Source organism: Mustela nigripes, chromosome 3 (genome assembly GCF_022355385.1).
Source record: "Mustela nigripes isolate SB6536 chromosome 3, MUSNIG.SB6536, whole genome shotgun sequence".
In the NCBI taxonomy this organism is placed as follows: Eukaryota; Metazoa; Chordata; class Mammalia; order Carnivora; family Mustelidae; genus Mustela; species Mustela nigripes.
The window spans coordinates 101,788,876-101,811,259 of NC_081559.1; the positions used below are offsets into that span (position 1 = coordinate 101,788,876).

At 42.1% G+C, this 22,384-nt stretch overlaps 1 protein-coding gene across 1 annotated transcript in view; it reads left to right on the plus strand.

Annotated features, from left to right (window-relative positions):
• The first annotated feature begins 8,518 nt into the window (after positions 1-8,518).
• Positions 8,519-22,384, plus strand: part of MARCO (macrophage receptor with collagenous structure) — a 38,155-nt gene continuing 24,289 nt past the window's right edge. The window contains exon 1 of the mRNA XM_059392828.1: positions 8,519-8,744. Within this exon, the coding sequence (XP_059248811.1) occupies positions 8,636-8,744 (109 nt within the window). The 5' untranslated portion in view covers positions 8,519-8,635. The remainder of the gene's footprint in view (positions 8,745-22,384) is intronic.

The following is a 22,384-nucleotide window of genomic DNA, read 5'->3' on the forward strand; positions in this document are numbered from 1 at the left end:
AAAATTTGAAAGTTTTGGGCACCTCGGGGGCTCAGTTGATTAAGCGGCTGTCTTCGGCTCAGGTCATGATCCCAGGGTCCTGGGACTGAGTCTTGCTCGATCCCTGCTTCTCCTTCTGCCTCTGACTCTCTCTCTCTGTGTCTGTCATAAATAAACAAATAAAATCTTAAAAAAAAAAAAAAAGAAAGAAAGAAAGAAAAAGAAAGAAAGAAAGAAAGAAAAGGAAAGAAAAGAAAAATTGTAAGTTTTGCCCCTGAAGAGGTCATGTAGGTCAGTGGACGGTCCTTCTTAGATATTAGCCTTTTATCAATATTTCCTTTGTAATATATGTGCCTGTATTACACTATTCTGGAAAGGGGTGTAGTGCAGTGATTATAAGCCTAAACTCCAGAGCCTGAGGGTCTGAGCTCAAACCCCTGCTCTATCAGTTAACAGCAAGGAGGCTTTGGGCATGTTACTTAACTTCTCTCAACTAGATTTCCCTATGTACAAAGCGGACCTGATGATACCGATTTTGTTGCAATATTATCATGTAGCTCAAGTACATTAAGAGACACGAAAAATGTAGGACAGTACAAGGATGATATAAACATAACATATATATTAAAAATTTTTATTGTGAAATGATGGTTAACAATGATTTAAAAATCATAGCCCTCCCATTTCTGGCCCCTTATCACAAAGATAGCCACTGTTGAAAGGTCTCTGTGCACTATTCTCCTTCTAAAATCTTTTATAAGTGACCTATCGTGTTGGGTACCTATGCGTATGCTTTTTAATTTGTATCCCTGGAATCAAACTGTTCATTTGTTCTGCCCCTCTTTTTTTCTCCTTAATAACAACTTTTATACTAATCCGCACAATCAGATCTATCCTGTTCTTGTTGACAGCTGCATAGTATTCTCAGTGTCCCCTACTAAAGACCATTCAGATGACTTTGGTTCTTTGCTATGACATTCTGTGAGAGTGTCCTTAGGGTAAGTTTCAGCTGAGGATACAGCCTCTTTCACAGGAACAGGCAGGACTAAGGGCATCCTGCCCTATCTTTCTGTGGGCTCACCTGCTTTCGATTCTTTGTATTGTTTGCAGCGAACGACATCAGCTTCACTGCCTCAGACGAAAGTCCTCTAAAGTATGCCTCATTTAAATACCTCTGTCCCCCATCAGTGCCCAGGGAGTCCAGGATTCAGGGGATGTGTAGTGGCCACTTCCGTCTTGGGAGTCAGATAGACCTGGTTCTGTGACCTCCGGTACACACTTTTTCTTGGCCCTGGGCGTCAGTTTCTTCATCGGCAGAAAAAGAAAAATAACATTTGCACTTAAAAAGCATTGTTGTGAAGAATGAGCCTATGTAAACGCCTAGCTGTGCCCAGCCTGGAGTGGGAACTCGAGTGTAAGCATGACGGGTACATCCTGGGGAAGTGATTCTAAGAAATCGACCATTCTGGAAGTAAATCTACGGAAATGCAATCAGTTCAGCTCCTCTCCACCCAGACCTTGAAACCTCTGCCTCAGGACTTTGCTTCCCTTTCTATTTATATCCAGTTTGTACAATCACCACGAGTTAACTCCTTTCGGTAAAATCAGAAATGACACGAGAGAAATAAGAATGGCCTGGGAATTTTGTAGACCAACAGTGGAACTCCTTGCATTTGCGTTTTAGATGGCTTCACCGCACCTAGTAGAGCACTTAGGCTTGCAAGTAGCCAGATGGCAGCTTCTTCTAGGCGAAAGGGCAGAGTCAGACCAAATGATGAAAGAGTTAGCATTATGTTGCTTACTGCAAATCTTCCCACTGAAAAATGGTTAAAAGAAGGGAGGGGCAAAATTTGGCTTAAAATGCCCTTATGTGTCCACTTCGTTTTCCCGCAAGGACAAGGCAGAGGGGAGGGATGGCCTCAGCCAAAGCCCTCCACTCCCCCCAACCCTCCCTTCTGCAGAAATTTAGCCCATTGATAGTGTAGGATCCTCGTTAAGGCACCCCATGCTGGAGAAGGTAAATACCCTGGGTCAGTAGTTAACATCTAGGGGCTGAGATTAAGGACCCTGAAGCGTAAATCTCAGGTGGGATTGGCCATAAAATTTCTTACAGTCTTTGCCAGATAAGCCAAGATAATCTCAGTTCCCTTCCTTTCTCGATCACCGTTCTTTGAAATCCGATCTAATAGAGTCCATGAGAAAAGAAAAGAGACTCTGGCCTGCTCTTTTCTGCCCTTCTCCCACAAAGGCTGCGTGGGGGTTGCCCTTCAGCATCTGGATACTTCTTGATCATCCTTTCACTTCTTTATTCCTGCTTGAGGTTCAAGCTGAGGTTGAACTGAGGTTCAAGCAGTGTGATGTGTGGTTCCTGCTCTTGGGGAACTCGAGGGAAGAAGGAGACCATTGGAAACAACCAGCAGCAGAGCCATAGGTCTCTTGAGGAATCTCTGTGCAGAATATACATTGAAAAAGTGGAACCAAGATGCCCTTCAACGGACAAATGGATAAGGAAGATGTGGTCCATATACACTATGGAGTATTATGCTTCCATCAGAAAGGATGAATACCCAACTTTTGTAGCAACATGGACAGGACTGGAAGAGATTATGCTGAGTGAAATAAGTCAAGCAGAGAGTCAATTATCATATGGTTTCACTTATTTGTGGAGCATAACAAATAGCATGGAGGACAAGGGGAGTTAGAGAGAAGAAGGGAGTTGAGGGAAATTGGAAGGGGAAGTGAACCATGAGAGACTATGGACTCTGAAAAACAATCTGAGGGTTTTGAAGGGGTGGGGGGTGGGAGGTTGGGGGAACCAGGTGGTGGGTATTGGGGAGGGCACGGATTGCATGGAGCACTGGGTGTGGTGCAAAAACAATGAATACTGTTACGCTGAAAATAAATTAAAAAAAAAAAACTAAAAAAAAAAGTGAGTTGGGAGTGTGAAGGGTCAGTTCTACTGGGCAGTAGGATTCCTAGAAAAGGTGTCCTTAGGATGACTGGTCATCATTCAGCAGAAGGGATTTGGGAGTGGGAACGTCCTTTTAAGTTGAAGGCGCAGTCTTGGTAAACTAGTAATTCAAGATGACCTGAGAAAGATGGGTGGGTGGTGGAGAGGGTAGTAAGAGATTCGAGGGGAGACTCTGGCACAATCACAGAGGTTCTTATTTGCCCAGCAGTAAGGTCCTTGGACTTGATTACTCTCCAAAAATCTTCGCACTTGCGCCTCCTGAAGGTCTGCTTTGGCGATGCCAACTTTTATTACCTGTACTGGTCTGAAATACCCATGGCAAGCAACCAAGGTGAAAATCTAATGGATTTAAGCTGAGAAGGAAATCACTGGAAAGCTATTGGGAGCTCACAAAATACCAGTAAGGGACCACACCATTGGCTTAGATCTGTTTGCTTGCCCCCCACCCTAGATTTACTACAGGTTCCCACTTATGACTGCAGTGGACTGAATGACAATAGGAAAGAGGTAGTTTTGATAAAGGACGCTGAGGTGCCCTAGGAAATTTGCTTGTGTTTGTCCTATGGCTGATTAGTACCCCACTGAATGGTTGTACTGACATTTATTTATCTATTTACACATTGACGGTCATTGGTGTTGGTAAGGCTTTCTTCTTCTTTTTTTTTTTTTTTAAGATTTTACATATTTATTTGACAGAGAGAGAGAGAGATCACAAGTAGGCAGAGAGAGGGGGAAGCAAGCTCCCTACTGAGCAGAACACTGATGCAGGGCTCAATCCCAGGACCCAGAGATCATGACCTGAGCCGAAGGCAGAGGCTCAACCCATTGAGCCATCCAGGCGCCCCAGGGCTTTCTTATTTTTAACATTGATCAACAAGTAATTTTTTTAAAAAAATTTTTAATATTATTTTATTTTTTATTTTGTTAATTTTTTTAATGTAGTGTTCCATGAGTCATTGCTTGTTTGCTCAATTGAAATACGTACCCTCCTCAATACCTCTTACCCCGGGCTCACCCATCCCCTACTTCCCTCCCCTCTGAAACTCTCAGTTTGTTTCTCAGAGTCCTTAAGTCTCTCATGGTTCATCTCCCCCTTTGATTTCCCTCTTCACTTTTCCCTTCCTTCTCCTAATGTCCTCCATGCTATTCCTTATGTTCCACAAGTAAGTGAAACCATATGATAATTGACTTTCTCTGCTTGCCTTATTTTACTCAGCATAATCGCCTCCAGTCCCGACCACGTCAGTGCAAATGATGGATCTTCATCCTATCTGTTGGCTGAGTAATATTACATGTTAAATATGGATCATATCTTCTTTATCCATTCATCTGTTGAAGGGCATCTCAGCTCCTTCCATGGTTTGGCTATTGTGGACATTGCTGCTATGAACGTTGGAGGGCATGTGGCCCTTCTTTCACTACCTCTGTATCTTTGGGGGTAAATACCCAGTAGTGCAATTGCAGGGTCACAGGGTAGCTCTACTTTTTAATTTCTTAAGGAATCTCCACACTGTTTTCCAAAGTGGCTGCATCAACTTGCATTCCCACCAAGACTGTAAGAGGGTTCCCCTTTCCCCACATCCTCTCCCACATTTGTTGTTTCTTGCCTTGCCAATTTTTGCCATTCTAATTGATGTAAGGTGGTATCTCCATGTGGTTTTGATTTGTATCTCCCTGAAGGCGAATAGTGTTGAATATTTTTTCATGTGTCTCTTATCCATCTGTATGTCTTCTTTGGAGAAGTGTCTGTTCATGTCTTCTACCCATGTTTTGACTTGATTATTTGTTTTTGGGTGTTGAGTTTGAGAAGTTCTTTATAGTTCTTAGATACCACCCCTTTATCTGCAGTGTCATTTGCAAATATCTTCTCCCATTCCGTGGGTTGCCTCTTAGTTTTGTTAACTGTTTCCTTTGCTGTGCAGAAGCTTTTTATCCTGAAGTCCCAAAAGTTTATTTTTGGTTTTGTTTCCCCTCCCTTTGAAAGAAGTTGCTGTGGCCGATGTTGAAGTGGTTACTGCCTATATTCTCCTCTAGGATTTTTATAGAATCCTGCCTCACGTTGAGGTCCTTCATCCATTTAGACTTCAGCTTTGTGTATGGTGTAAGAGAATGGGTCAAGTTTCATTCTTCTATACATAGCTGTCCAATTTTCCCAGCACCATTTATTGAAGAGACTTCTTTTTTCCTGCTTCATTGAAGATTTGTTGTTATTAAGCTCCATTGGCTTGCCTACTTGCTGTGGGTTCTGATTGTTTTGAACACTTGGGTTTGTGCTGGTGATTTATAAATCATGTGTTACCACAGTTGCCCTAGCATTCAGCTAGAATGGGGTTGCTCAAGAATTCCTGATCTTCCAGGTGGCCCATTGATTAGACTTGTTTGGGGTCAACTGATTCATAGAAAGCCCAGCTCTGCCGAGACCATGAGGCTCGGGGTTGCCTCTGCTTGGGACTCCAGCCCCAATCCCCCTGTCTAAAAGAGCACTGTGAGCCACTTGGTTGTCACTCTGGAGAACAATGGAATGTGATGTAACTACATCAGACCCACTCTAAACACACATTTAAACTCTCCAACCCAATGATACACACTTTGCTAGAAAAATAAAGCAAAACCCTGCATTTCTTGAACAGCATGGTCCCAAAGGCAAGTCAACCATTTCATCTGGTGCTCAAGAGAAGAAACTGCTAGATCCTTATTCCCCGGAGATAACAGTGTCTGAGTGGAAGACACTTAGGAAGAGACTGTACGATATTCCCCCAAATTGTGTGTCTTATACTTTATGGGAGATTTAAGGGATTTTTAAGGGTGACATTGACAATGCAGGGGTTTCATGTTACATGCTGGCTTGATGGAAAATGCCATTCTACTGGTAGCCCTTTCATTTATAAACATGCTTATGGTTTTATTTTGTTTGACCCTCATGCCCACCCTATGGGCCAAGTCAACTACTGGTATTCCATTTTGCAAATGGAGACTCTGAAACACAGAGTAAAGAGCAGAGCAGAGATGAGGGAGAGCAAGTGACGGGTCATTCCAAGTGCACTGTGAGATCCCATCTTTTTAAAATTTTGTTCATCATGAGCTTTTGGCATTAACTTTGATTTTTAAAATGCTCCATTAAAATGCTACCTACCTTGATACTGAATCTTTTGCACCCCAATCTAGTGCCTTAATTGCCTTAATCTAGTCCCAGCCCTGCAGGCTGGATGGATTAGCCTGCATCCTATGAAGTACCGTTTACTGCATGTCAAGAAGGGATAAATATCAGTAATTGTGTATATTTCAACCTCATGGATCATTCCAGAAGGGAGTCTTGAGGGCTCCCATGGGTCTCTGCGCTACATGTGACTGCTTCATTTTTCTGTGCAGAGGTCCTCAGCCAGGTTGCACATTTTAACTAACCTTAGGGTTTTTATGAAAACCAGAATCTCAGGCCAGGGATGGAGAAATGGTACGAGTGTTTTCAAAAAACTCCTCCAGTGTGAACCTCTGCATTACAGCCTTTGGATCAAACTAGGCTTAAACCAGGCTGTTGAGGCAGAGTGTCCTGGATTCAAATTCTGATGGCATCACTTTCTAACCACAAGATATGAGGCTATTATAGGTTGTTGTGAGTGGTGAGTAATGTGTATAAGTGCCCATCACAGTGCTTGATTACCTACTAAATCCTCCATACCGCTAATGGTTCTAGAAGCTATTACTTTGTGCTGAGGCCCAGAGAAGTGAAGTAACACACCACAGTCACCCAGCAAGTTCCTGAAAGAGTTGGATTTGTGCCCCAGGTCTGTCTGGGCTGATAACTAGAGCCAAAGCCACCATATGTGATGTCCACTAAAAGTTCCATCCAAGGCCAGCGGCCCTCTGTCACTAGCCCAGTGCACTTCCAATGAGCCCTGTCCCCACTGTCCTGGATGAGGACTGCTTGTTGCCAGGCAGGGAGAGGAGACGCTGCGGGGAGATTCCCCTCCCACAGGGGAAGCCCCCTGAAGTTTCTATTACCTCCAATGGCCCACACTTCGGACAAGAATGGCCAGCTGTTTCCATTTCCTTACCTCCAATTCCTTTAACCTTTTCTGTGCTGGTTTCTGTTCCTAGGACCTCAGCCCACAGCAGGGACTTCCTGCATGTTGAAACCGTGGGTGCCATGGGGACCTCTGCCTTGGGGGCACCGCCAATCACTCTTCTTCCTGATTCTCTTGCCCTTTCTGTTTTCTGCCACACTACAGGCCAAACAAAGTGAATGAGTGGGACCCAGCCTCTTCCCTGACCACCTCTCCTCCTCACCTCTCAGGTTCCAACAGCCCCAAAGTCTTGCGGCTCCTGTACCCCGAAACCCCACCTGGGAGGCTGCCCTTGCCTTTCCTGGCTCGAAGGTCCCACAGCCCCATGTTTCTCTCCAGGCAAACCCACCCCCTCACTCTCTGTCCTCCCTTGAACTTAGAGCTGACCAGCAGCTTTCTCGGAGTATTCCCACCCCTGGCCCCACTGCCTCCAGGTCACTTCCAGCCTCTCACATGACAGCAAGTTTCTAGAATTCAGCTGTATCCACATCCAGCCTACATACCACACTGTGAGCTCCTTTAAGGCAAAAGCTGTTGCCTTCATCTCCCTGCAAATCAGGAGGCTCATGGCATCTCTAGCAACCACAGGACCTCAGTGCCCTCAGCCCGCCAGGCGCCATCTTAACCACCACTGGATGTGATTTAATTCATTCGGCCCATGCAACAGATAATAACCCTGGTCTCCCTTATTTGACAAACGAGGAAATCGAGGCCCCCAGAGCTCACGTGATGTTTCTACGGTAGTACAGTGGCTGTGGGGAGCAGGTAGAATTTGAACCCAAGCCTCTGAGCTTGTAGGGTCTGTGTGTCCACTCCCACGCTATGTGTCCCTTCTGGCAGGGAATGCCTGACAAAAAGGAGCTAGGGTGGGGGTTTGTCCCCTCAAGGACCTCAGGTCTCACTGGGGCCAGAGAGAGCACACATGTGCCACCCCCAATAGATGTAACATGGGAAGATACACACGGAAGTGTAAGCAGATGTTACAATGTGTGGTCTAGAGCAGTGTTTCTCCATCCCCTACATTCATCACCTGGAAAGCTACTTCAGCTATAGATCTGGACTCACTGAGATGGGACCCGAGACTCTGCATTTCTAACAGGATCCCAGGTGATGCGAATGCTGCTGTCTAAGGTCCACCCTTTGAGGAGAAAAGATGAACTCTAAGGCCAAAGTAGGTCACAGGAGGGAGATTTCAGTGTGAACTGCAGAGTCATATGTTGGATACTGCCCTGGGTCTAGCATGATGGAGGCCCTTGGATGGGCAGAGGGGAGGGAGAGAAACATATCCCCTGGGGTCACCCAACTCCCTCTTCTCAGGGGTCTGGGAGTGAGGGGTGTTTCCAGGCAGTATTGACTTATGCCCCAAAGCATAAGTCACTGCCCTTAACAAGCAGCTGCAACGCACAAGAGTTCCACATGCAAATAGCCCATTTTTGCAACATTCCCAATTCTGATTGTGTCAGGAAACATTTTGCAAAATCAGAAGTCCGAGCCAAAGGGAAGTGCTGTGTGGTCTCCAGTGAGCTGCAGTAGTTAAATGAGAACAATCTTTTCCCAAGTGGTTCCTCTTGTGGACAGCATTTCTGTTGGCTCCAGAACTTTGGGCCATCTATAAAGCTTCACGATGGAAAAGAAGGAAATTCTCAAGGAGGAAGAGTTCCTGGCGAGCACTAGAGAAAGAACAGCCATCAACCAAACCATGATCCCTGCAATGGAGGCCTTTGAAATCAATGGTAAAGTACTGCTTCCCAGTAATGACATTGCCTGGTGATGTACTTTTTTTTATTGGCAACATAAGAATAGACAAGGTGATAGGAAGCCTTGGTTTGTATCATAGACTCTCACTAATACATTTCTGGAATGCTTCAATATGGAGCTCATGTAATGTTAGGAAGAGACACTATATCTTTAGTGTATAGTTGGGGTTTTTTTAGCTTCACAATAAATTGTATTACATTATGTGCCCTTTGGGCCACCTGGGTGGCTCACTGGCTTAAGCCTCTGCCTTCGGCTCGGCTCATGATCTCAGGGTCCTGGAATCGAGCCCTGCATTGGGCTCTTGGCTCAGCAGGGAGCCTGCTCCCCAGCCTTTGCCTGCCTCTCTGTCTACTTGTGATCTCTGTCTGTCAAATAAATAAATAAATCTTTTTAAAAAATATGTGCCCTTTGATTAATGCTAATACTTATCACACGCCCTTCCCTTCTATTAGTGTCTTTTTTTTTTTTTAAGATTTTATTTATTTATTTGACAGAGAGAGATCACAAGTAGGCAGAGAGGCAGGCAGGAAGAGAGAGGAGGAAGCAGGCTCCCCGCAGAGCAGAGAGCCCGATGTGGGCCTCGATTCCAGGACCCTGGGATCATGACCTGAGCTGAAGGCAGCGGCTTTAACCCACTGAGCCACCCAGGTGCCCCCTTCTATTAGTGTCTTATTTTGACAGACAGGTTGTACGACAAAATGGCAAAGCAGGCCAAGAGGGATGAAAAAGTTCCACAAAATGAAAGCCAAGTGCTACATACTTATTTAATATAATTCCTTTAAAATTCTTTAAGGTGACTTCCATTGTATCTGCTGTGTTGATCAGGGAGTGCTTTCTTCATTTTGTGCTAGCTAGGATATGTTCAAAGCTTCATAATCAGTTTGTCTTAGATTCAATTCAGGTTTTAAAAATTCAGGCAACTCTGTCATCTTTATTTTTCTCCTCATCCTTCTTCAGGTGATGCATTTTTTAAATCTTCTAGAACTTAAAGTCACCGAGGAGTATTTTCCACGGGGGATCTCTGATTTCCCATGCCAGAATATCCTCTAGGAATTGCCTTCCAAGTTGACGAGTCATTCCCACTTCCAGTCTTTTCTGGAAATCATATGTTCAGATCAATTGCAGTTCTGTCCATCAGCCTGAACAGTCCCTCTCACCCAGTATTTGAGTGGGTCACTGGCTGGAATTTAAGGCGGTACAAAGATACAAGGTTGAGTATTCTGCCCTTAGGGATTTACGGTGTAGTAACAGAGAATGTGTGACTTAAAATAATTGTTGGCTATTTAGGGGCACCAGGGTGGCTCAGTTAGTTGAGTGTCTGTCTTCAGCTGGGGTCTGATACCAGGGTCTTGGGATCGAGTCATATGTTGGGTTTCCTGCTCAAATGAGCCTGCTTCTCCCTCTGCCTGCCGCTCCCCCTGCTTGTACTCTCTCTCTCTCTGATAAATAAATAAACAAAATCTTTAAAAAATATATAATAATTGTTAGCTTTTGAGAACTTTGGGGAATGCAGCCTTCTGGATAGGTGACTTTTTAAGTTACTGAAAATGTGCAAGCAAAGTCAGTTGATCAAACATATTCAGCTCCTGCTGGGTATTGCTCTTGGCACCGAGGAAACACAAGAATACACGGGGAGTCCTCAGTCATGCTAGCGGTGGCAGGAGATTGGCAGGTACCCTGGAACCTGTAAACTACCTCTATGTAAGCACAGGACAGATAGATCTATGGGCAGATGCAACCTGGTCTGACCTGGAGGTCAGAAGTGAGACCTCTTCTAAAGTTTAAAGGATAAAGAGAATTAGTGAAATAAGATGCTGGCTGCGGCAGGAATAGAAGACCACCGGTTTATTATATATTCCTAGGGAATCTTTAGAGAAGTACAAATAGTTCCATGCAATGGGGCTAACCAGCATTGAGTGGAGGAAGTTCAGTGGGGACTGTCACTAGGACCAATTAATTTAGACTTTGTCCTGAAGACAATGGGGAGCTTTGGAAGTTGGATGTTGGGCTAAGAGGCATTGCTTTGCATTTGAGATTACTCACTGTCGTAGATGTGGAATGAGCTAGACAGAGAGATATGTGGCAGCAAGAGGCAGTGGTTATAAGGATGGAAAAGAGAGAATGTTCTGGAAAGATATTAGAAGTCAAGCCAATAGGACTATAATGGTGGAATAAGGCAAGTGAGGGGGAGGCCAGGCTTAAGGGGGAATTCCAGATTTCTGACTTGGATTATGGATATCATTAACTAAAACACTAACCAAAAAACAAAACAGCTTGGTTAGGAAGAATATTCTTTCTTTCTTTCTTTCTTTAAAGATTTCATTTATTTATTTGAGAGAGAGAAAGAGAGGAACCAGCTGGGGGGGGGGGTGGGGAAGGGCAAAGGGAGAGGGAGAAGCAGACTCCAGGCTGAGCAGGGAGCCTGACATGGGGCTTAATCCCAGGACCCTGAGATCATGACATGAGCCAAAGGCAGACACTTAACTGACTGAACCACCCAGGTACCCTGGAAGGAACATTTTGCTAAATACATTCTAGCCTTTCTAGCCACACATGTCCCCTCACTCCCCCACCAGCAATCACTGTCCCCTGACAATCGCCAACCAATTCCCCATTTCTATAATTTTCTTGTGTAAAGACTGTTATCTAAATGGAGAAAGTATGTAACTTTGTAAAGCTTGGCTTGTTTTCACATAACATGATTCCCTTGAAATCCTCCCAAGTTGTTGTATGTATCACAACAACTTCCAGTCTTCTTACACAAAGATCTTGGAACATATGGAACTTTCTAGGTGAATTCCATTATGGACAGTACTCACTGTGAGGCTCTGTAACATAGTACCCCCTCAGGGCTTAACTGAAATAAGTAAAACTACTTGCTTCAGCACTAAATGGCTTCAAGCATCTTCCTTTCTTTCTACCACCCTCCCTCCTTTCTCTTATTTCTGCTGAAGATTGCTTTCATTTTCTGAAGAGGTTCGACATACTGCTCCTTTCACTGCCCTGAAGGTCCATCTAAACTCTAACTCTTTCCTCATGGACCAGTATCTGCAACACCTTACCCCTCCAGTGGGGCATTTGGGCTTGAGTGAGAGGATCTCCATTTGTCCCCAATGGCAATACCCTTCATCTGTCTGGACCCCTCCCCCTGAGCCCTCTACTATTTCAGGCTTCACATCTCACTTCTGGATATGTCTTCCCACCAATTTTGATCTGAAGAACCTGCCTCTTGACAGGGAGAACTCCCCAAAAGACAGATAGAGAAGTTGTTGCTTGTTTGAAGTTAACATTAAGCCCTGGTTCCCAGCTCTGGGTCTAACTGTCTCTCCTTCCTGCTCAAAAGATAATTTTAAACATTCTCCCAATAGACCTTGACCCTGGAATCAATTCACAGTCACCCTTGTTGACGTGCTCAGTGTCACTTCAGGTCCTTGTTCTGACTTTGTTTTTTGTCATGTCACTATTTCTCAGCACCTTTTAGATGTCCTGCTTTACCCTAGTATTATTTTTTCCCCTATCCTTTTGTTACGAAATAATTATAGATTTCCAGAAACTTGCAAAAAAAAAAAAAAAAAAAAAGAAGTAGGGACGTCTCTGTGACCCCCACCCAGTTTCTCCCAGTGAGAACATCTTACGTAGCTACAGTTCGCTATCACAGCCAGGAAATGGATATTGCTACACTTTATGGAGCTTATTTCCATTTCATTCGTTTTATAGGCACTCGTTTGTGTGTGGGAATACAGTTGTCTACAATTTTACCATATGCATATATCTGTGTCATCCCCCCAATATCAGAATACCAAACTGTTCCTTCACCGCGCCAATCCCTCAGACTGCCTTTCTAGCCACACATGTCCCCTCACTCCCACACCAGCAATCACTGTCCCCTGACAATCCCCAACCAGTTCCCCATTTCTATAATTTTGTTGTGTAAAGACTGTTATCTAAATGGAGAAAGTATGTAACTTTGTAAAGCTTGGCTTGTTTTCACATAGCATGATTCCCTTGAAATCCTCCCAAGTTGTTGTATGTATCACTACTGATTTTTATTAATGAGTATTTTTCGTGAGTATTATCCCACGATATGAATGTTTCACAGTTTGTTTAACCAGGCACCCTCAGAAAGACATTTGGGTTGTTGCCTGTTTGGGGCCATTACAAATAAAGCCACTGTGATTGTTGATGTAGAAGTTTTTTTTGTATGAGCCTAAGTTTTCATTTCTCTAGGATAATTGCCCCCAAAATGGCAATTGCTGGATTCTAAGTATATGTTTGGTTTTAGAAGAAGCCCCGATCTATTTTTTTCCAGTATGGCTGTGTCAGTTACGTTCCTACCAGCGATATACCATATATTCAGTTTCTCTGACTTCCTGGGAGCAGTTGGTATCATTACTATTTTTATTTTAGCCATTCTGATATGTGTACGATTGTGAGATCTTATTGTAATTTTGATTTGCATTTTCCTAAGGGCTAACAATGTTGGCTATCTTCTCACATGTTGTTTTTTTTTTTCCCCATTTGTATATGAAATGCCTCTTTGTGTCTTTTGTCAATGTTTAATGGGATCGTTTGTTTTCCTATTTTGTTTTGAGAGCACTTTATTCCAAATACAAGTCCTCTGCTGGATGGGTGGCTTGCAAATATTCTCTCCCAGTCTGTAATGGGTCTTTTCATCCTCTTAGCAGAGTCTTTTTCAAAGCAAAAGCATTTAACCCTGTAGAGGCTCTACCTACCAATTTTCCCTTTTATGGATTGTGATTTTGGTGTCATATCTAAGAACTCTTCACCTGGCCCTAGGTCTCCCAATTTTTCTCTTATGTTTAATTCTAAAATTTTTTAATAATTTCTCACTTTATAATTAAGTCCATGGTTCCTATATGTATTATATACATATACTTGTATATATGTATAAAATATATGTAATGTATATATGTAATATACATATGTAATACATAGGTAATATATACATGTAATATATGTATATAATTGTATATACAATGTATTATATATGTTTGTAGCATGTATTATATGAATGTAATACATGTAATGTATATATTTGTATTGTATATGTATATATAATAGGTATATGATATGTGTATGTATTTGTAATATATATATATATTTATATCTACATATATAAATAAACAAACAAATCTTGACCTGAATTTCACTCATGTCAAGATTTGTTTGTTTATTTATTTATTATTTTGCTTATGGGTGTCCAGTTGCTCTAACACCATTTGCTGAAAACGCTATGTTTCCTCCATTAAATTACTTCTGTAACTGTCAAAAAAAAAAAAAAAACCCAGGTGGTTATAGCTGTGTAAGGACTATTTCTGTGTCCTTTATTCTGTTACATAACTCTGTATGTCTATCCCTCCTCCCATCCCACACTGTCTTGATCACTGTGGCTCTATTGTGAGCTTCAACAAGTCATTATTCGTCACATTCTATTCATCTTTTTCAGGATGACTTTAGCCATTCTGTGGCTTGTCCTTTTCCAGGTAAATTTTAGCATGAGCTTATCAATATCTACAGAAAACCTTGCTGGGATTTTGGCAGAGCTGTGTTATACCTCCAGACCAGTTTTGGAGAACTGAAAGTTTTTAATCAGTATTTTAATCAGTATTTTATAACTTTCAGCATACAGATCCTATATACATTTTGTTACCCTTATCCTGAAATATTTCATTTCCTTTGGAGTGACTGTGAATGCCATTATGTGTTAATGGTGATTTCCACTTATTTGTCAGTAGTATATAACATGGGGCTGAATGAGAGAGTGAAAAGAGACATCCTTGCCTCGTTCCCAATCTTCAGACAAAATGATTCTGTGTCACCATTATGGATAATGTTAGCTTTAGATATTTCTTAGATGCTCCTTTTAAAAAAATTTTTTTATTCATTTATTTATTCAAGAGTAAGAGAGTGAGCAAGTAGTAAGAGGAGTGAAGGAAGAGGGACAAGAAGACTCCACACTGAGCATGGTGCCCAACATGGGGCTTGATCCCAGGACCCTAGCCAAAATTAAAAGAGTTGGGCACTCAACTGACTGAGCCACCCAGGCACCCCCAATGCTCCTTTTTTTCTAAGTTTCTCTTAGAAAACTTCTCTTTTATTTCTGTGCTGAGAGTTTTTATTATGAATTTATTATTTTTATGAGAGTTAGAATTATGAATTTTAATTATGAGAGCTTTATTGTGAATTCGATTTTGTCAAGTGTTTTTTCTGCATCAGTTATATGGTTATGTGATTTTTTTCTTCCTTAGCTCATTGATATGGTTGATCATATTGATCAATTTCTGGGTATTAAACCAGCTTGTATACCTAGAAATTCCACTTAGTAATGGTATATAGATTCTTTTTATACATTGCTTGATAAGGTTTACCAATATTTTGTTAAGGATTTTTGTGTCAAATTCCATGAAAGACACTGGTCTTCAGTTTTTTTCTTTTGCACTGTCTTTGGTTTTCATTTCAAGGTAATCCTGACCTCCTAAAATGAGTTAGAAAGTGTTCTCTACTCTTCTATAATCCATAAGAAAGTGGATAAAACAGCGTTACTTCTCCTAAAGGCTTGATAAAAGACTCCATTAAAATTATCTGGGCCTGGATATTTCTTTTATAGGAGGTTTTAAGTATACATTCAGTTTATTTAATAGATGTAGGTATTCATATTGCTTAATATTGGTTGAGTCTTGGTAGTTTGTAATTTTGGAGAAGTCGCTTCATTTCATCTAAGTTGTGAGCATGAAGTCAGTGATAAAATCTTATTTTCTTGGAAGGGTTGCAGGATCTGTGGAAATAGCACCCGTTTCGTTCCCGATATTGGTGATTTGTGTCTTTTTTTCTTTTTCTCTTCATCCGTTTTGCCAGAACTTTATCAATTTTATTCAAAGAATCAGCATTTTCCTCTACTGAGCTTCTCTTTTGTTTTCCTATTTTAAATCTCATTGATTTCTGCTTTGACCTCTATTTTTTTTTAATTTTTATTTATTTTTTCTTGTTACTAAGGGTTTATTTTGCTCTTCTCTTCCAGTTCCTTGAGCTAGGAACCTAGTTTATCGGCTTGAGATCATTTCTGATTTGTAATGTGAGCCTCTAGGGCTGCTATAAATTTTCCTCCCAATACTACTTTAGCTGAATCCAATAATTGGTATGTTCTATTCTCACTTATAATCAGTCCTATTTTTAAAAAATTTTCTTTGAGACTTTATAGCCCATGTATTATTTAATTTTTGAGAAAAAATTCCAAGTGTTTAGAGGTTTTCCTGCTGTCTGTCTGTTATTATTTTCTATTTTGAGCCCATTGTCCGGAAACATACTCTATGCAACTTCAATTCATTTCCATTTTGTTGGGGTTTGTTTCATGACCCATGATATGGTCTGTCTTGGTGACTATCCTAAGTGCATGGAAAGAATGTTTATTCCACTGTTGTTGCATAGAGTTGTCTATAATTATTCATTAGATCCTTTTGGTTTATGGTGTTGTTCATTTATTCTATAGCTTTGCTGATTTCTGAGAGTGGGGTGTTAAAGGTCCCAATACAATTGTGGATATATTGATTTCTCCTTTCAGTTACATCAGTGTTTGCTGCATATAAATAGAAACTCTGTTGTTGATTTCTTGGATACAGCGGAGAGTGGAGTCATGCTTTTTAATCTACTTTTGCCACACTCTCTGCCTTCTAATTGGTGTATTTAAACCATTTACATTAAAGTAATTATTGATGTGTTAGGGCTTAAATCTGCCACATTATTATGCATTTTCTCTTTGTCCCTCTGTTTCCCATTACCAGCTTTTCTTTTCTTACTTTCCTATGGGTTACTTGAGCTTGTTTTAAAATTCGATTTTGATTTATTTATAGTTTTTTGTTTGTTTGTTTGTTTGTTTAGTTCTTCATTTGAAATAGTTTTCTTACTTTTTTCCTGGGCATTACAATACACATGTATAATTTATTACAGTCTATCAACATCAATATTCTACCACTTTGAGTCAAGTCTTGAAAACTAATTTCCACTTATGTCTTTTGAACCTTTCCATTTTTGAAATGTAATTGTCTTAAACATTTCTTCTACATGCACTAGGCATCACTTAATTATTTTTGTTTCAACCATCAAATGTGATTTTAGGGTCACCAGGGTGGCTCAGTCAGTTAAACGTGTCTGCCTTTGGCTCAGGTCATGATGTCAGCATCCTGGGATGGGGCTCCCTGTAGAGCTCCCTGTTTGTGGGGAGTCTGCTTCTCCTTCTGCCCCCCCCCCCACTGCTGTTTCTCTCTCTGTCTCTCCCTCTCTCACACACACACACACACTCAAATAAATAAATAAAATATTTTTTTAAATGTGATTTTAAAAAATTATGAGAGGGATGGTCTAAACATATCTCCATATTTATCCATTCTTCATTCTTGTTCTTCTTTCCCTTTGGAAGTGTCATGCCTTCTGCTATTATCTTTTCCCTTCTGTTTGAATAACTTCCTTTAGCTATCCTTTTTTTTTTTTGATATTTTATTTTTTTAAAGGTTTTATTTATTTATTTGATGGTGGAGGGGGGGAGAGCACAAACAAGAGGAGCTGCAGGCAGAGGGAGAGGGAGAAGCAGGGAGCCTGATGCAGCACTCAATCCCAGGACCCTGGGAACAAGACCTGAGCTGAAAGCAGATGCTTAACTGACTGAGCTTTGAACTCATGACCCTGAGATCAAGAGTTTCATATCTTTGCCTGAGCCAGTGGGGTGCCCCTCTTCAGCCATTCTTCCAAGGTAGACCTACTAGCAAAAACTTTCGCTTAGTTTTCCTTCATCTGAGAATCTCTTTACTTCCCATTCATTCTTAAGGGGTATTTTCACTAGATACAGTTGATAATTCATTTCCTTGAGCACATGAAAAATGTCATGTCAATTCCAGTTTCAGATGAGAAATCTGCTGCAATTCAAAGTAGTATCTCTATAGGTAATGGGTTATTTTTCTCTTGGCTGCTTTCAAGATTTTTTCTTTTTCTTTTGATTTTTAATTTTCTTGGTATGTAGGGTTTTTTCCTTCAGATTTTTAACTCATATGTGTCTTGTTATTGATTGCTTGAATTTATCATGTTTGAGGTTTGCTCAAGTTCTTAAATTTGCAGGTTGGTGACTTTCACCAAATTTGAGAAGTTTTCAGCCACCATTCTTTCTTTAAATTTTTTTTTCAGCTTCACATCTTTCTGGGACTTTAAGGATATGAATATTATGTGGTTTGTTATTGATACATAGATCTCTGAGTCTCTGTTTTTTTTTTGTTTTTTTTTTTTGTTTTGTTTTTTGTTTTTTTTGTTAGTTGATTTTCTCTGTTTTTCAGACAGGGTCATTTCTATTGTTCTATCCTTTATTTCATTGATTCTCTCCCTCTTTTATTCCATTACTGAGCCCATTTAGTGAGTTTTTTTTTTTTTTAAATGGAACTTTTAAGTCCTATGATTTCCCTTTGGTTCTTCTTTATATTCTCTATTTCTTGGTAGATTAAAAAAATTTTTTTGTTTCAAGAGTATTTGTAATTGTTCACTCAAGCATTTTTGTTATGCCTGCTTTAAAATCCTTATTGAATAATTCTGATACATGTGCCATCTCCATACTGACACTTGTTGATTTTCTTTTTGCTTTCTCTCTCTCTTTTTTTTTTTAAGGTTTATGTATTTATTTGAGAGAGACAGGGAATGCAGGGAACGGCAGAGGGAGAGGGAGAGAGAATCCTTAAGCAGACTCCCTGCTGAGCACAGAGCCTGATGCAGGGTTGAATCCAAGGACACTGATATCATGACCTGAACCAAAATTAAGAGCCAGCCTCTTAATTGACTGAGCCACCCAGGTGCCCTGTTCATTGTATTTCATCACTCAAGTTGTAATTTTCTCTGTCCTTGGTAGGATGAGTACTTTTCCATTGTATTGTGGACATTGTGTATGGTCTGTTAGGACACTCTAGATCCTGTTCAGATTTTCTATTTTAAATCATACTGTTTAGGTTTATCACATAAATTCTGGCCCACTTTTGTGGGCTGTGGTTCCAATAACAACTTAGTTTTCAGAGAGCTGACTATTCTATCCTGGTCTGCTTTGTTAACCGATACTACTGGTGTTCTTCCTTGCTCCCTGCTGGTGCTGCCTGCCAGGACAGAAGGTAGTTTTCCAGACTGCCCAGTGATCCTGGGTCAGGGGTGGGAGACATCGAGCCAACAGGGCAGCAACCACTTTGCCCAGTGGCAGGGGCAAGGAGAGGGGACTTCTGCCTGCACAAAACCACCTTCTGCCAGTGGGCAAGGGGTGGGGAGATGGCAGGCCTGGAGACCCTAGAGTTTGTATATAGACTGTTTTCTTCATTGAGATCATTTACGGAATCAAAATTGTATTTCCCTCTGGAGCCACATTTTCACTGTGTCTCAGACAATAGAGCTGTCATATTTTTGAAAACTGCTTTCCTAAAATCATCACCTGGACAAACCCTAGTTTACTCCAGGGATGCTCATTCTTGTTTACTGGAAGCTTTATTCATTCTCTCATCTTGGATGACCCTTCCTCGTTGGTGAAATCCACTTTGGAGAGTAGACATTCCTTTGCAGTTTTTCTACACTTTTAGAAATCATTGTAGATGACAAAAGCATTTGTCATTTGCCCACAGATCCAAAAGTCCCAGTTTCTAAGATACCTTGCCTCTACGTTATATGAGAGCTCTGACTTAATAAAGTATTCTGGGCTTTAGTGCACACCTCTGAACGATTCCCATCTGTACTACCATGTTTGTTTGTCCTCTCACTGTCTTCACTCAGATGCCTTCCATTTTTGTTACCATCTGGTTTGAAAGTATCTATATTTTCCATGCTGGCCCTCACTGCCACCTCCAACTGCTGTAACACTTGTGCCTCTGGAAAGATAACACTATCTATCTATTCCCATCACTTCATGTTTAGTGCTGCCTATGAGATCGTATTCCTCTTCCTCTGTCCATCTTCTGTGAAATACAAGCTTCCCTTGTTCATTACCCATCCTCGCCACAATTGTATGCTTGCCTAAGATCTGACATCACCTTCCCGATGCTTTTCCAACCCTTCCAAGCTGGCACTGTTGCCCTCTGCATGTGTTCAGGACCCAAACCCCTGCAGCCACTCATTCATCCTTTCATTTGTCATCTTTCCAGCCCACGTTGTGTGGTAGATACCGTGTTGGCGCTGGAAGTCCACTCTAGAAGCCTCTGGAATACTGGGGGTGGAGGAGGGAAACTGAGACGCAGAGAGACACAGGGCAGGATGATTGACGCCGTATCAAGTGGAAACACAGAGTGATGCGGGGCAGCAGAGCAGCATCCCACCTGACCCAGCGGAGTCAGAGACTGTATCCTGGAGAAGCTCCGCGCTGCTCAGTCATGCAGTGGGGAGGCAGGAGGGTTATGTAGTCAGAGAAGATACACGGCCTCGAGTGAGATGGGTGTAACGATGAGTGGTCTGGCCTGCCTGAGGGTCAGGGTCCACGTGAGGTGTGGTGTGGAAGTCCACACCACAAATTGGCAGGCAGCAAGTCTTCCTGTCTGTCCCAAGGACAGCTAACAGCCACGGGAACCACTGAAGGCAAGGAAGTGACTTGGCCAGGTTGTGTATTAGAGAGTTTACTTGGGTTGCTGCGTGGGCTCCAAATTGGGAGGCATGGTGTGACGCTGAGCATACCCAAGTGCCACTAACTAAAAAACCACCCAACCAAGAAGTCATTCCCCTCGCTGCTGCCAAAGCCATCTCGAGACCACCATGCATCGGGCGATGCTAAAGCAGGGGTTTCTGTTCTGCACGTGGCTGGAAGCAGTATCAGCAAAACGATGAAGGTTCCACAGACTGGAGGTTCATATGGATCTATGATAAGAGTCAACTGAAAACCCAACATCACCTACCACAAAGCAAAAAATGTGTTCATGAGCCCCGACTCCCTCCCCTGGGATGTCCACAGATGACCTCTTTGACCTTCACACTTGCCCTTGGATCTCATTTCAACTGCATTTTTCCGAGGGCAATGGTTCATATAGCCGAGTAAGGCGAACTCAGTCTTTGGGGTTAGATGGGCCCAGGGGCACATGCCTGTTGTGTTGCCCTAACTTTTCTGGACCCCAAGTCTGTAGAAGAGTATGTTCACACCTACCTGCCAGGATTGTCAGAAGCGTTATAGACAGTATCAGACAACACCCGACACAGAGGAGGTGCTCTGTCAGTAAGAGTGCTGGGAAACACAGGACCTTCTACTGTCTGGCTCCCTGCCTTTGGATGCCCTGAAATGGGAAGACAGCTGGTGTTGGAGAGGGTTGGTGTTGGAAACATGGTGGCCTCTTTTTTATTATTTTTTAAGATTTTATTTATTTATTTGACACAGAGAGAGAGAGATCACAAGTAGGCAGAGAGGCAGGCAAAGAGAGAGGGGGACGCAGGCTCCCTGCTGAGCAGAGAGCCCGATGCGGGATTCGACCCTGAGATCATGACCTGAGCCGAAGGCAGAGGCTTTAACCCACGGAGCCATCCAGGCGCCCCTATGTAGTGATCTCTTTTGCAATGCCCCACATTGGAAACAGCTTGCCCATGGGGAAATGCCTGCATGAATTGTGGCTCTTGTCTTGAAGGACTATTAGGCAGCTATTAAAAGAAGAGTTAAATCTTTCTCTACAAAACAAAACAAACAAACAAGAGGAATGTCCATGGGAAATCATGCATTGCAGAAAAAAGTGCGCCGTATTATATGTCATATGATACCATTTGTGTAAAAGCAAAAGAAAAAAATAGTCTGTCCAGCAGTGTACGTATGGGTTTGTCAGTTTCCATGAGCAAGCAGGCTGAGAACAAGGCCACACCCCAGAAAGCCAGCAAAACTTGTGTCAGCAGGTTAGGATGCCAGGGAATTGAGGTCCTCCAAAGCCCCCGATTAAAAGATTATTAACCCTTGTAATGCTGTGCTGTCTGATAAATTACACTAAGTATGTTTCATTTGTATAATTAATGATATAAGGAAAAAAGGAAACAATTAATTAATTAGTATTATTTTTTTAAAAGATTTTATTTATTTATTTGACAGAGAAATCATAAGTAGATGGAGAGGCAGACAGAGAGAGAGAGGGAAGCAGGCTCCCCGCTGAGCAGAGAGCCCGATGCGGGACTCGATCCCAGGACTCTGAGATCATGACCTGAGCCGAAGGCAGCGGCTTAACCCACTGAGCCACCCAGGTGCCCCAATTAATTAGTATTATTAATGTATAATTAATGATCTAAGGAAAAAAGAAAACAAAAGCCCGAATCTGAGTTTTAGATCAGGGTCTCATCACCTAATAGGTATTTCAACTTCTCCAAACCTCGCTTGGAGTTGATAAACTGGAGACAATCGTTCTCCTCCCAAAGTCGTGAAACTTAAGTCCGTTCATTCATTCATTCACTTGATAAACATCTCTTGAGAGCCCTCTGTCGTCAGGCGCTGTGCTGGGGCACCGAGAGTGTACCTGGTTTCAGGACTGTACTTGCCACGTAATGGTAGGGGGTGCGGGTGTTTGCCCAGCCCCACTAGCGAGGGACCAACTGTGGCTCTTCTCAGTTTGTGGGAGGAAGAGAGGACCAGGGGGAA